Genomic DNA, 14,626 nt, shown 5'->3' with positions numbered 1-14,626 from the left:
GATGAACACTAATTGCAATGGTTATGTGCTGTAATCAAACTTGTAGGAAAATTATGTAGTGCTGTATGTTGTTTCAAGGCTGGCATCATCTGCGGTCCTCTGAGGGGTTGGCATCATCTCTTCATCTGAATCCGGGCTGAATCTTGTGTAAATCCTAGTTACCACGGGATGGAAATCCCGTGGCAAAGACAGAGAAACAGAGAAACAGAGAAATAATTAGCGTAGCTGCTGTTCCAACTTCCGACCAAACAAAAATGATGGTTTAGCCCAAGCTGAGGAATATTAATGTGCATTTAATCAGATGTAACTGAAATTTCAACGTTATGAGATACATTATGTGAATGCTTGGCTAAAGAGATGAGTCTTTAATCTAGATTTAAACATAGAAAGTGTGTCTGAACCCCGAACGTTATCAGGAAGGCTATTCCAGAGTTTGGGAGCCAAATGAGAAAAGGCTCTCCCACCTTTAGTGGACTTTGCTATCCTAGGTACTACTAAGAGTCCAGAGTTTTGCGACCTTAGGGAGCGTGAGGGATTGTAGCGTAGTAGGAGACTAGTTAGGTATGCAGGAGCTAAACAATTAAGGGCCTTATAGGTAAGAAGTAATATTTTGTAAGTGATACGGAACCTTATAGGTAGCCAGTGTAGAGACTGTAAAATTGGGGTAATATGATCATATTTTCTTGACCTGGTAAGGACTCTAGCAGCTGCATTTTGGACTACCTGTAGCTTATTTATTGAAGCCGCCGGACAACCACCTAGTAGTGCATTACAATAGTCCAGTCTAGACGTCATGAATGCATGAACTAACTTTTCTGCATCAGAAACAGGTAACATGTTCCGTAGCTTAGCAATGTTTCTAAGATGAAAGAATGCTGTTTTTGTAACATAGGAAATATGATTTTCAAAAGACAGGTTGCTGTCTAATATAACACCTAGATTTTTGACTGAAGAGGAAATAACAGTACATCCGTCTAGTTGCAAGTTGCAGTTTAAGAGATTCTGTGTACTGTTTTTTGGTCCAATAAGTAATATCTCAGTCTTATCTGAATTTAACAGTAGAAAATTATTGGTCATCCAGTCTTTCACATTTTTAACACACTCTGTTAACTTTGCTAAGTTAGAAGTTTCATCTGGTCTTGTTGAAATATATAGTTGAGTGTCATCAGCATAACAATGGAAACTAATCCCATATTTCCTAATAATATTACCGAGGGGTAACATGTTAATTGAAAATAGTAGAGGACCTAGGACAGATCCTTGTGGCACTCCATACTTTACTGGTGTTAGCTGCGATGACTCCCCGTTTAAATAAACAAAGTGGTAGCGATCGGACAGGTATGATCTGAACCATCCTAAAGCCTGCCCTTGAATACCTGTATAGTTTTGTAATCGATCTATGAGTATTTCATGATCTATAGTGTCGAACGCAGCACTAAGATCAAGTAAAACTAGCAATGAGACACAGCCTTGATCTGACGCAAGTAGCAAGTCGTTTGTGATTTTTACAAGTGCAGTTTCTGTGCTATGATGGGGCCTGAAACCTGACTGAAATTCTTCAAAGATATTATTATTTTGCAAGAAGGAGCACAATTGAGCAGACACAACTTTTTCTAGGATTTTAGACATAAATGGAAGATTAGAAATGGGTCTGTAATTTGCCAGTTCACTAGGGTCTAGCTGTGGTTTCTTAATTAGAGGTTTAATAACCGCTAGTTTGAATGGTTTTGGGACATGGCCTAAAGATAACGATGAGTTAACAATATTAAGAAGCGGTACTTCTGCTACAGGTAACAACTCTTTTAGTAATTTAGTGGGTACAGGATCTAATAGGCATGTTGTTGGTTTAGATGTGGTGATAAGTTTATTTAATTCTTTCTGTTCTATAGTTGTAAAGCACTGGAGTTTTTCTTCCGGTGTAATGACTAATGTTGAAGTATCAGTTGCTGTAGTATCTATATTAGTTATTGTATTTCTAATGTTGTCTATTTTATCAGTAAAGAAATTCATAAAGACGTTACTGTTAAACTGTTCAGGAATATTCAGGTCAGGAGGTGTTCGGTTATTTGTTAATCTAGCCACTGTGCTAAATAAAAACCTTGGATTGTTTTGGTTTTTTTCTATGAGTTGGTGGATATACTCGGCTTTAGCAGCTTTTAAAGCCCGTCTATAGCTGGACATACTGTTTTTCCATGCAATTTTAAAAACTTCTAAGTTAGTTTTTCTCCATTTACGCTCAAGATTACGAGTTTCTTTTTTGAGAGAATGGGTATTACTGTTGTACCATGGCGCAGTACGTTTTTCTCTAACCTTTTTAAGCTTGATTGGGGCAACAGCTTCTAATGTATTAGAGAAGATAGTGCCTATGTTACTAGTCATTTTGTCTAGTTCATGTTTATTTATGGGTGCACAGAGCAGCTGAGATAAATCAGGCAGGTTATTTGCGAATCTATCTTTGGTAGCAGGAACAATAGTTCTGCCCAGACGATAGCGCGGAGCTATATAGTTAACATCAGTGATACGCAGCATGCACGATACAAGGAAATGATCGGTAACATCATCGCTTTGAGGTACGATATCTATATCAGTAAGATCAAGTCCGTGCGATATAATTAGATCTAGTGTATGATTAAAACGATGAGTGGGCCCAGTGACGTTTTGTTTGACTCCAAAAGAGTTTAACAGGTCATTAAACGCAAGTCCTAACGCATCATTTGTATTATCAACATGGATGTTAAAATCTCCAACAATTAATGCTTTATCAAAATTAACCAATAGGTCCGAAAGGAAATCTGCGAATTCTTTTAGGAAATCTGTATACGGCCCTGGAGGTCTATACACAGTAGCCAGAGCAAGAGATCGGAGAGATTTATTTTGCATATCTGACAGAGTAACATTGAGTAGAAGTACTTCAAATGAATTAAACCTGTACCCTGTTTTCTGGGTAACATTGAAAATATCACTATAAATTGTTGCTACACCACCGCCACGGCCGATCTGACGGGGTTCATGCTTATAACAGTAGTTTGGTGGAGTAGACTCATTCAGACCAATATAATCGTTTGGTTTTAGCCAAGTTTCAGTCAAGCAGAGTACATCAAAACTGTTATCTGTGATTATTTCATTTACAGTAAGTGCTTTGGGTGCGAGTGATCTAATGTTTAGGAGCCCAAGCTTTAAAAATTGATTTTGTTCATTTATTGTGCATTTTTTTGGTCTAATAACGATTAGATTTGTTCTAGATCCTGCATTAAATTTTAGTTTTGACCTCACTATTCGAGGAACAGACACAGTCTTTATAGGTTGGACAGCACCAATACTATCGTTTAAATGTGCATGACAAAAGCCATCATCACAACTATTTGAAGAATTGCTTACTAGTCAAATGGAGCGCAGTGTCCTGGAGATGTTGTCCGACAGCAGTTCTGCTCCGACTCTGCTGGGGTGCAGGCCATCAGCGCGGTAAAGCCTAGGGCGCTCCCAGAAAAGATTCCAATTATTAACAAAGAGCAGTTTCTGTTCTTTACACCATGACAACAACCATTCATTTAGAGCAAAAAGTCTACTGAACCTTTCGTGTCCACGTCGATACGTGGGAAGCGGTCCTGACACGATGATCCTCGTCGCGGGCGCTGTGCTGCGTACCGTCTCGATCAGGCTCCTGAAATCCCTCTTCAGGACCTCCGTCTGCCGCCGCCTGACGTCGTTCACCCCCGCGTGCAGGACGATCGTGCCGACGCTCACATCGTCCTTCAGGATGGCAGGTATCTGTGAAGAGACATCAAGAACGCGAGCACCTGGTAGACAACGAGTGTGCACTTTACCGTTAGCTAAGTTAGCACGAACGTACCGGACAATGGAGTCTCCGACGATCACAGCGTCGCGTTCCGTCTCGCGGAGGGGAGCGAAGCGGTTCCGGGTGGAGATCTCGAAGACCGGGGGCGGCGGAGGGGGAGAGGTCCTGGCTCGGGGTCTGGCTCGCGCTTTCCTCTGCTGCTGCACCCAGGGTCCGTGGTGTCCCGGCGCCGGAGTGAACGACATCTGGGAGGATCGCGTCCTGGGTGCGGCGGATCTGTGCAGAGAATCACACGGAGTAGAGGTTATGGGAGTGTTAGGATTGAGCTGTACACTTACCCGGACAGATTCGAGTGAATCCTTTCGGATTCGCAGCTCAATCTGTTTCGCCTGGAGCTCCTGGATCTGCTTCTCCACTGCCTCCAGCTCCATCAGAACAGAGTGCAGCTCGAACGTGTCTTCACCTGCACTCAAAGGTAGACACAAATTCGCCATTAAAGCAAGTAACAGTGAGTAAACAGTTTAAGTGTTTGTGAATAGAGAATAAACGATGCATGCAAGATTAGCCGCGACCACGCTGGCAAAGCTAAACGGGTTATAAGCTAGCTTAGTAGCAGACTCGGGAAAGCAAAAATAAAAACTAATGATAACAAGGCGTTCCGATTGTTTTTGTTGTACAACACGACGGGTATATTCACATGTTATGGAAAACAAAAAATGATGGTGTATAGAATTGTTTTTAGGTTTAAAAATAGAAAATAGTAATTTGACTCGACGGAGCTTCAACTCAAGGTGCGCGCTAGGACAAACAGGAAGTGACGGTTCTAGTAAGAACTCTAGCTGCTGCATTTTGGACCAGCTGGACCAGCTGGAGTTTGTTTATTAAGCGTGCAGAACAACCACCCCAATGAAACAGGAAATTACTGTAACTCAGGCATGCAATGTCCAATCAGCCCCAAACTTCACATGTTTGATAACAGTCCTGGCCTGAAGATATCTACATGCCAATATTCAGTTATAGTCACATCGCCACCTGCTGACAACAGGAAGTGACATTTAATGGTGTTACGGACTCCTAGCAACATAATAAAAAGCGTCAGCAAGTTTTAAATAGGCTAGCATCATGCTAGAATCATGTTAAAACATGCTAGCAACACTTAGCTGAGAGCTAAAGCATGATATTAATACAAAGAAAAATAAGTATAACTCATGCATACAATGTCCAATCTGACCCAAGCTTAATATGTTTGATAAGAGTCCTGGTCTGAACACAAGCCCATGCCCATATTCAGTTATAGTCATAGTGCCACCTGCTGGCAACAGGAAGTCACATGTTTAATACTGTTGTGGATGCCCAGCAACATTTAAAAAATATCAACAAGTTTTAAATAGGGTAGCAACATGCTAGAAACATGTTAGCAACATTTAGCTAAGTGCTAAAGCATACTCTTAATGCAATGAAACAGGAAGTTACTGTAACTCAGGCATGCAATGTCCAATCAGCCCCAAACTTAATATGTTTGATAAGAGTCTTGGCCTGAATACATTTACATGCCAATATTTAGTTATAGTCATAGCGCCACCAGCTGGCAACAGCAAATTACTTGTTTTACACTAACTTAAGCATGCAATGTACAATTTGCACCAAACTTGACATGTTTGCCAATAGTCCTGGCCTGAAGACATCTAAAAGCCAATATTTTGTAATAGCGCCACCTGTTGGCAGCAGGATATGTCATGACTTACACTCAAGCATGCCATGTTCAAGCTTCACCAAACTTCATATGTTTGATAAAAGCACTGGCCTGAACACATCTGCATGCCAATATTCAGTTATAGGCATAGCGCCACCAGCTGGCAGAAGGAAGATTGGCACATATCAATGAATTTGACATATTCCTCCTACATTTTCTGAGTTAATAGCATAGTGCCCACCATTTGCCACCGATCCGCGGTGAGCCCAAGTGCGAGGGCCCTACCATCGCTGCTTGCAGCTTTAATTTAAATTGTTACTGCATGTTGAAAGATTTGTGACCAGTAAAAGATGGTGCTTTAGGGGCGACCCGAATGCAGTTTGGCGAAAGCTGGACAAGTTTGGCGAGAGCCCAAAACATAGGTAGCACCCAAAAAAAGAAGGTGGTTAGGGGCGACCCGAATGTAGTTTGGCGAAAGCTGGACAAGTTTGGCGAGAGCCCAGAACATAGGGACACCACCTAAGGTCGCAGATATGATACATGTACTACGGTTGAGGTTGAGCAATACAGTACAGGAAATTTGTGCACAAAATTACTAACCACTAACCCTTTTCTCAAAGTGGAATATGGGGGGTTCAGTATCAAGACCATTACCGGGGGAAACGCCAGTCGATTTTATGTACCGAAATAATCAGGGATTTTACACGGAACCGTACGTTAGTAATATGGTGGGTTGGTCTGAGCAAATGAAACCACAAATTGAGACACCGTATCCACGAGAGGGTTCATTCACAGATGATGGCATGCAGCTGGCCAGAAGTCTGGTCAAAGAGGGGTGGGGAGACCCAAATTGGGATTACAATTATATGACTAAGTGTTATAGTGTTTGGAAAACTATGAAGTGAGTCTGGGATGAGGGTCCAGAGAAAAAACAGGTCATTGCGTATGTGGCTAAACTGAGGGAGAATCCTCCTCCCTATAGCATGTCTAAACCCTCAGCTCCGTCTGCGGCTAAACTTAAAACAGTACAAGACCAACTGTCCGACTTAAATCCACCTAAAGCCAATCAGAAAGCGATGATTTGGTTGAGATCAGGTAACTGTATTTCTACTAGACCAATAAAAATGGCAGATATGGAAGCAATATGCAAAAGCTTGCTTTCCCCTCAGAATCCCAGCCAATTTGTTACTATTTTGCGAACACACACAAGATACGCACATTTCACAGGGGCAGATTATAGAGCAGTTTTAGCAAGAACTTTAGAGGCAGATATTTCTGAAGCAGATTTGATTTCAGCCTGTCCGACATTGGATCGTGATAATGATGTGATAATGGGCTCAGCTACTGCTGCAAGCCCTCACGGAATTTTCTGGGAAAAGCCTGAAAACCATGACACTTTCTTTAAAGAATTGAGAACTTTTCTGGATAAGCGTGTAGGCAGTAGACAAGATTTATCATTCGCTGCAAATACTAAGCAGAAACCGAAAGAATCTGCCTCAGATTTTTATCTGAGGTTCAAGAAAGCGTGGACCGAAGAGTCTAAACTCCCAATAAACCATGCAGCAATGGGGCCATTGTTTACCAAAACTTTATTAAACAATATGCAGCCAAAGCCGGCTCAGTTAATCAGAATAACAACCACAAATTTGCTTAATATGAGCACAGATGAATTGGGGAAGCGAATTAGGGAACTAGATTCATCTGGGGGATTTGTAGTTAAAACAGAGACGGCTATGTTCACTGGCCAGAAGCCTCAGAATAACCAACATGACCAGAAAGCAGAAGTGAAACCACACTTGGCTCAGCCAAAAAGCCAAGAATAGTATGCTATCACTGCGGGTCTCAGTCATGTTAATAGAGACTGCTGGTTATTGAAAGGTCAGATGCAGGGAGAGCAAAATAAGAGGAAGTTTTACCCACAGCAGAGAAGCCCAGATTATCCAATTACCTGACAATAGGGAGACCTACAGAGTGATGTCTGTAGGTCCCGTACCTGTGCTGTGTGGCTCAACTCCGATCGAATCTTAATTCTCTGCGATTATAGAATATACTTTATTCTAACAATAATGCACTGAAGTCAGATGTTTGTCTTGTGTTCTTGCTCTTCTTTTGGGCCTCAATTGCCCCTTCAAAAAGTCAACTTTCCTCCCACAGTTCAGTTCCTTCTCCATCCAAATGGAGCCACAGGACATCTGCCCTTCTACTCCTTTACGAACCACCAAAAGGCACCAAAAATCTTATTTAATTGAGCTTATAAAACATCTTTAATTGATAAGTTTTTAAAGGTGTCAGGGTTAGGTTAGGGTTAGTCATTATGTCAAGACATGATACATTATCAAGTAATGAGTTATGTAACGTATGTAACAAAGTAATAATCTTGGATATACTGGAGCAAAATAAGGCACATTATTGGTAACTTACGTATTATTGGCTTACTTAACTTGGGGTGGGGGGTGGGGGGGCACACGTTTAATCAATATTAAATACTTATTAACTAACATGATGGAACTATCATGTCGACTCATGTTGTAGTTATGTTAGTTCTTCATTAGCCTTAAAGGTGCCATAGAATGGAAAACTCTATTTACCTTGGCATAGTTGAATAACAACAGTTCTGTACATTAGGGATGGTTCGATACGTGTATAGGTACCGTTCGGTTCTCGGACAAACTCCAAATGGAAGTTATCATCCCTATCACCTTTGTGGGAGGACTTAGGGCACGTGCAGGTCATAATGTAGTCGTTTGCAATGCACTTGGCGAAGGGAGCGATGTTATTTCCTTATCTTCAGCTGGGATGTTTACGTGACAACACAGCATGGTCTCTGTCAGCAGATGTCGCTGTCTTTTTATTGTTAGCATAACTAAGCGAATCTGCTTAGTGCTGACAGACGCGGGTGTGTTCGACTTGAAGCGGGGCAGCGCCACTCCAAGTTGAACACACCCGCGTCTGTCAGCACTAAGCAGATTCGCTTAGTCCCCCTTCAAAGGTGATAGGGATGATCACATCCATTTGGAATTCGTCCGAGAACCGAACGGTACCGATACACGTATCGAACCATACCCTACTGTACATGGCTGTGACATACCATGAGTCTCAAACACCATTGTTTCCTCCTTCCTATAGACGTTTTTCCTGAACACGGAAGTAAGTCCGACTCTTAACTGAAAGAATGCTTTGCATTTCCTGTCTGCATTGTTTCTAGTCAAATTAGGGTATATTCCGAGCTAATAAACTAATGTTAAACCTATTAAAATGTTTTTAAAAAGCACATGGCTCCATAGCACCATCACTTGGCAATGTCGCAATGACCGTCATTTGTCAGTGCCTCACTTTAATGAGTGTGTAGATGACACGTAGCAGCGGACGTTAGCTACATTAAAAACTGATGGATGCTATTTGAATGGGTTCCTATGGAAACCGGAACAGAAAAGCATTCAATCTGACGTTAGAATTCATAATGGCGGCGCTCATCGTTTACTCAGGAAAAAGGTCTATAAAAATCTGGTGTTTGCAAAAGACCACTGAAAAATAGGCTAATCCTAACATAACAGCGACTATTACGCAATAGTCTCGGGATCATTAATAGTTATGCCCCCAACATTTGCATCGCCCAATCATCAGAAGTTCTGCAGGTAGGCTATTGTGAAAAAAACTAAACAAGGACAATAGTGAAAATGGCAGCTCATGGGAATAAATGTTATTTTACTGGTTGTGCAGGAGATGTTAAGTGCAGGGATGGTTGGTGTCTGTATTCAGAAAGCAACGGGGAAAAAAAAGGCATTCTAATAAAATAAGGCGAGCCGCTGAAGGAATACAGGAATAATTAGATATATATTTTCCTCCATGTGTTTCCTTACTGCTGTGTGAGAGCAAGCCGCTCTGTGAGACAGCCAATCAGAGCAGAGCTCCTCATTATTATTCAGTAACCTTCCAAATAAGGTAATAACAGACCATTTAATTCTAGGGACAAATCCTAGGGTTGTAAACGGACATGTAAAACCGTTTCTGGAGAATTTTTGCCCTTGCCTAAGCCAGTGGTTCTCAATTCCAGTCCTCGCGCCCCACCGCTCTGCACATTTTGTGTGTTTCACGTATCGCTTCAGATGTTTGTTCTATTCCAACGTTACTGCCCTTCAAAGTGGACATCACAGGATATTCCGCCATTCATGAATTTTCATAGTCGAATCAGAATTTTCGAATCTTTCTATAGTCGACCGATAGTCGAATCATCTAGGCCTATGTGTGTGTGTGAATGGGTTGGGAGGGGCACGACACTATAGTCAGCAGGAGGGTAAAACAGTTTTTATTTTATTTTACACACTGCACACAGCAACAACTTTTAATAAAGCGACCAAAACTGCCTGCCAACTGACAGACGAACTTATTTAGGTTTAAATAAAAACACAGAACGCGTCTTTTAGTTCTAAAAATGCAAGGCGCACAGCACTGCCTTTTTTGCTAAGCAACGACCGAAACAGCTGTCCTGTCAGTCAAATCAAAGGATTATAGCGCGAACGCTCTAAAATCTTAGTTTTTTGCTGTTAAGTAAACTGTCATATTAGCAGAAACCCTAAATAATACAGCTCCTGGTAACCCACGATAGACACCAAAGGTTTCTCCTCCATTTCTTACAGTCTCCGGACTTTTTAAGCGACGGTAAACTTTCGCCATCACAACAGAAGGCCCGCCTCTCCATTCATTCGATTGGTCAATGGAAAAGAACACGAATGACGTTGGGCGTTTTTCCGCTCAGAGTTGATTTTTTTTTTTTTCAACTTCAGGCGCTCAGAGCGCTCCTGCAAAAACGCGAGGCGCGGGGGGCGCATAAACAGAGCGCAGAACGCTCACTGCCAACAGAAAACCATTCAAAAGAGGCGCCTCCAATTGCAAAAACGCGTTCGGTGTGATCGCCGCCTAATCCCTGCCGTCAAGATGGTCCGCATCTCATCATGGATCAGGGCAAGTGAAAATTAAATCTGTCACAGGGGTGGTTAGGTTTATTCACAAACACGTTAAAAATATTTATTGAACGCTTCTTTCTTTTCACTTTTGTTTTTACTGCATTATCATAATCAAAGGCTGCATATAACGTAATATAACCGTACAAAACCAGTAGTTCTGTGTGCAATTAGACATTGAGCACCCCCATATTGCCAAAATGGTATGATGCTCGTTTCACCCGCGAAGATTCGACTGTGAGATCGGTGGTCGAATCAGGCTCCGCATATCGATGCATCGAATCTTCGACTATTCGGGGACAGCCCTAGTTCAAAGCGAGCGTTAATGTTCCATTTGAAGGTCATTAAATCATGCGAGACGTGAATTTAAATTTATTTATTTACAGATGCATTTATGTCACACTTCTCTAGTAAGTTATATCTGTGTGTGAAGACGCTGCATGCGGTGGCATAGCGCAAATATGTGAATGAATGTTTCGAAGTGTAGTAAACAGATTTCCCCGCTCAGGGAGTAGGGAACAATGAACACTGTGCAGGGACCATGTCAATTGGAACACAGTTCCTGCACAGAGCTCACTTCTAAAGAGCTGGTTATCTGAATCAGGTGTGTTAACTAAGAGAGACATGCAAAATATGCAGAGCGGTGGGGCGCGAGGACTAGAATTGAGAACCGCTGGCCTAAGCCATATACCTTCTATGTAGATATCAGAGAACAATTTAAAATATTGTTTCAATGCATTCTATGACACCTTTAACTAATCATTAGTTCATTGTCAAGAATTCACGTACTAGTGCATGACACCTTATGTACTGTTATTGTAAACTGTTACCCTGTGTATCAATATTTGTTTGTTCATTCGCCCTATATAAGTGTCAAAATCATTGTAACAATGCGATTTTAACTAAAGATAGGCTACAGTATGTATCTTACATCTTACTTTCATAGGCTGTGAAATGGAATTCTCCAACAATCGGTTTTGCTGTACTTTTTCTAAACATCTGAATTCGGTAGATTGCCCACTATTAGAAATCTTAAGCTTTAGTTGCTTAAGTCAACAGTGAAATCAAGCTCCAGGTGAAGAAGAAAGATCCTGAACTCCACAATCCAGTAAATTCTATTTAGTGACTACCTGTTTGTTTGGCATACTGCTCTCTTTAGCTATACAGTTCCTGTCATTTGACTGGTCACATTACAGGCCAACCATATGCCTTAAAGACATACATACACAAAAAAATGTTAAGAGGAACAAAATGAATTTTAAGCGTAAAGTTTTGCACACTTTCATGTTCTATACAGACGTTTTTTCCCTCTCTCTCTCTATTTCACGTTTATTTTCATGCACCGCTTATTAAGTATTTTCTTAGTGATACGCAGTATTGAGGTCCATATAATTTGCGCTGTCATTGATGGAAAAAAACAATATTTGTAGTAACAGTATAGACACACCACAGACCAGTTTTATAGAGCATATATTTGCTCTGGTGGCGCAACCGATAAAGCAGATGTGCTTGTGTGGTGGCCACATGGGTTTGAATCCAGTCGTGGTGTTTCCTACATTCAGTGTTTATAGTGTCTGTGCCCAATGTGCCATTGATGTTCTCTGGATAATTGAGCTAGCTGATATGTTTTCTAAAGATTTTCTATTATTTGTAAAGATTCATTAATTGCATTAGAAGCACAAAATAATCGTGCCATTAGCACACTTCAGATTTACTTGGAATGCCATTGCTATGTGTTTTAAAGTCACTAAAATTAAAGGATAATATGACCTTAGTTTGTTATTAGCATAATATAAATGTATGTTCAACACACTTACAGTAAGACTGAATTGCAGGTGTAATGTCACCAAAATACATGTAAAATTTATGCTTATGCTAAGTATGGATATTTAATAGTTCCACTTTAGCACAAACAAGTACATTTAACATATCATTAGTTAAACTAACACTAAAGTGCTGCTTTTTCACAACTAAAAATGCATTTAGTACAAAATTAGTTGTTCCAATTAAACAGACCTTAAGTATACCAATTTATAGTGTGCCACAATGTATTTAGTTATACTAAAGTACATAAATATATATATATTATATGTATATATATATATATATATATATATTTTTTTTTTTTTTTTTTTTTTTCACAAGGGTACTGGCCTTTCCAGTAAGGTACCTTAACAGCTCTCAACCGTTAATTTACAGGTCTTCACTTTTACAGTATTTTATCATAATACAACCATGGAAATTAATTTGATCCGATTGCTTCCAACATTTCAAGTTTAAAAAGTAGCATTCATACGATGTTAGCACTGTGAACTTATTTCATTTGTGTCCACTAAGAAGGAATGTTTCTTAGTATAAAACTGCAAACACTTAATGTGTAATAATAAAATAACTAAAAAACATTCAGAAAATCTTAAAGGGGAGGTCTAATGCTATTTCATGCATTCTGACTTATTTACATTGCTAAAGTGGTGATAGGAGAGATTAGAAAGCACTGAAACATTAATTATTGTCAACTGTTTGGCCAATACTGACATTAACCTGTCATGCACATTTCAGATCTAATAGCTTCAAACATGACAACACATCTGCATTTAATTGGTGGCAGTGGAGGACATAGATTTGAGTTCACTGGTAAGAGCAACGGTGCCAGTTTGCAAAGGATGTGGGTATGGGTGGGGCCATCGAAGGTGAAGGCCGTCAGGGCCTGGCTTTCAGATGGACGCAGTGAAACCTTTGGAAGGCCAGCTGGAGACTACGAAGAATTTGAATTCCAGCCTGGGGAGAGGATCACCACGCTGTCTCTGTGGGGCAACGGAATGGGTACACGTCTTGGAGGCATCAAATTTAAGACCAACCGTGGTAAATCTTTTTTTGTAAAAATGACAAGCTGGGGCTTAAAAACAGAGTACCCTATAGATGTCGGCTCTGGATTTTGTCTGGGCCTTGTGGGGAGATGTGAATGTGACATTGACTGCATGGGATTTTTCAGTGAAGTTCAATTGGTAGTTGTGTGCGACATCTGCTATCCCACACTTAGTGAAATGATTCCGCAGGTAGCAGTGGAAGAAATCAAATCTGTCACTTTCAAGAATGAGACCTCTGTCGGTCAGCAGCAAAAAGTAAAATCGTCAAAAGAAATAATCACATCAAACTCATGGTCTGTGAAAGAAAACATCTCGTCCACATTCAGTGTGGAGGTGAAGGCTGGGATTCCAGGCATTGCAGAACTTTCCACAGGATTCAGCATTATTGTTGGAACAGAAAACACTTACAGTTGTGAGTACACAACTAAAAAAACAGAAACTCTGTGTACCACTGTAGACGTTCCCCCAGGGAAGAAAGTGGATGTGAGCATCATCATTGGCAGATGCTCGTTTGACCTGCCGTACACTGGCACAGTGAAGATGACTTGCAGTGATGGCAGTGTGTATTCTTTTCAAACCCAAGGCCAATACAAAGGCATCACTTACACTGATTTAAAAGTAAATACTAAAGAATCAGCTTTTTGAATAAATTCCTTGATTTGACCAGCCTATGCATTATTTTGTCTACATTTCAAATGAATTTGCTCACGTGCTGTTAGCAGATTTTTCCCATCTGATTTGCATTCCTCTGTTGAATTTTAAATGTTTATTTTCTCTAATATGTTATTAATTTTACTAATTTGATTACAATATTATTCACTTTTAATATCAAATATTTGATCCATATGCTGTATATGCTTTGATTTAACTAGCCTATAGTTTATTTTACTAGATTATACTTTATTTTGTCTACATTCCAAATGAATTTGCTCACGTGCTGTTAGAAGATTTTTTTTCACACCTGATTTGAATTCCTCTGTTTACTTTTAAAGGTTCATTTTCTCTAATATTTTATTAATGTTACTAATTTGAATGATGTATTATTTACTTTATTATGGATTCAAATGTGTCCATGATTTATGTTTAATCTGGTATTTAATAAAAGTATTTCAAACTTAATTTCTTGTCATGAACATAAATCACTAATTCACAAGATTGATGTCAAGCTGTTATCAAAGAGAATGTATGACTGCTGATCCTAAAAGTGCACTGATGTTACCATATGGAAGTGTGTATTTTTTCAGATTTTTTTGTATACTCAGATTTTGATCATAAGGTCCTTGCACAATAAGTGCATAAGGAAGTGTGA

General features: G+C 40.1%; 1 protein-coding gene across 1 annotated transcript in view; it reads left to right on the top strand.

Moving 5' to 3' along the window:
* Positions 1-14,420, top strand: part of LOC141325624 (aerolysin-like protein) — a 45,692-nt gene extending 31,272 nt beyond the window's left edge. The window contains exon 2 of the mRNA XM_073834401.1: positions 13,010-14,420. Coding sequence (XP_073690502.1) covers positions 13,027-13,962 — 936 coding nt within the window. The 5' untranslated portion in view covers positions 13,010-13,026 and the 3' untranslated portion in view covers positions 13,963-14,420. The remainder of the gene's footprint in view (positions 1-13,009) is intronic.
* Positions 14,421-14,626: the final 206 nt, after the last annotated feature.

This window comes from Garra rufa, chromosome 1 (assembly GCF_049309525.1).
Source record: "Garra rufa chromosome 1, GarRuf1.0, whole genome shotgun sequence".
Taxonomy (NCBI): Eukaryota; Metazoa; Chordata; class Actinopteri; order Cypriniformes; family Cyprinidae; genus Garra; species Garra rufa.
The sequence above is the reverse complement of the archived record's forward strand: the minus strand, read 5'-3'. Positions and strand labels throughout refer to the sequence as shown.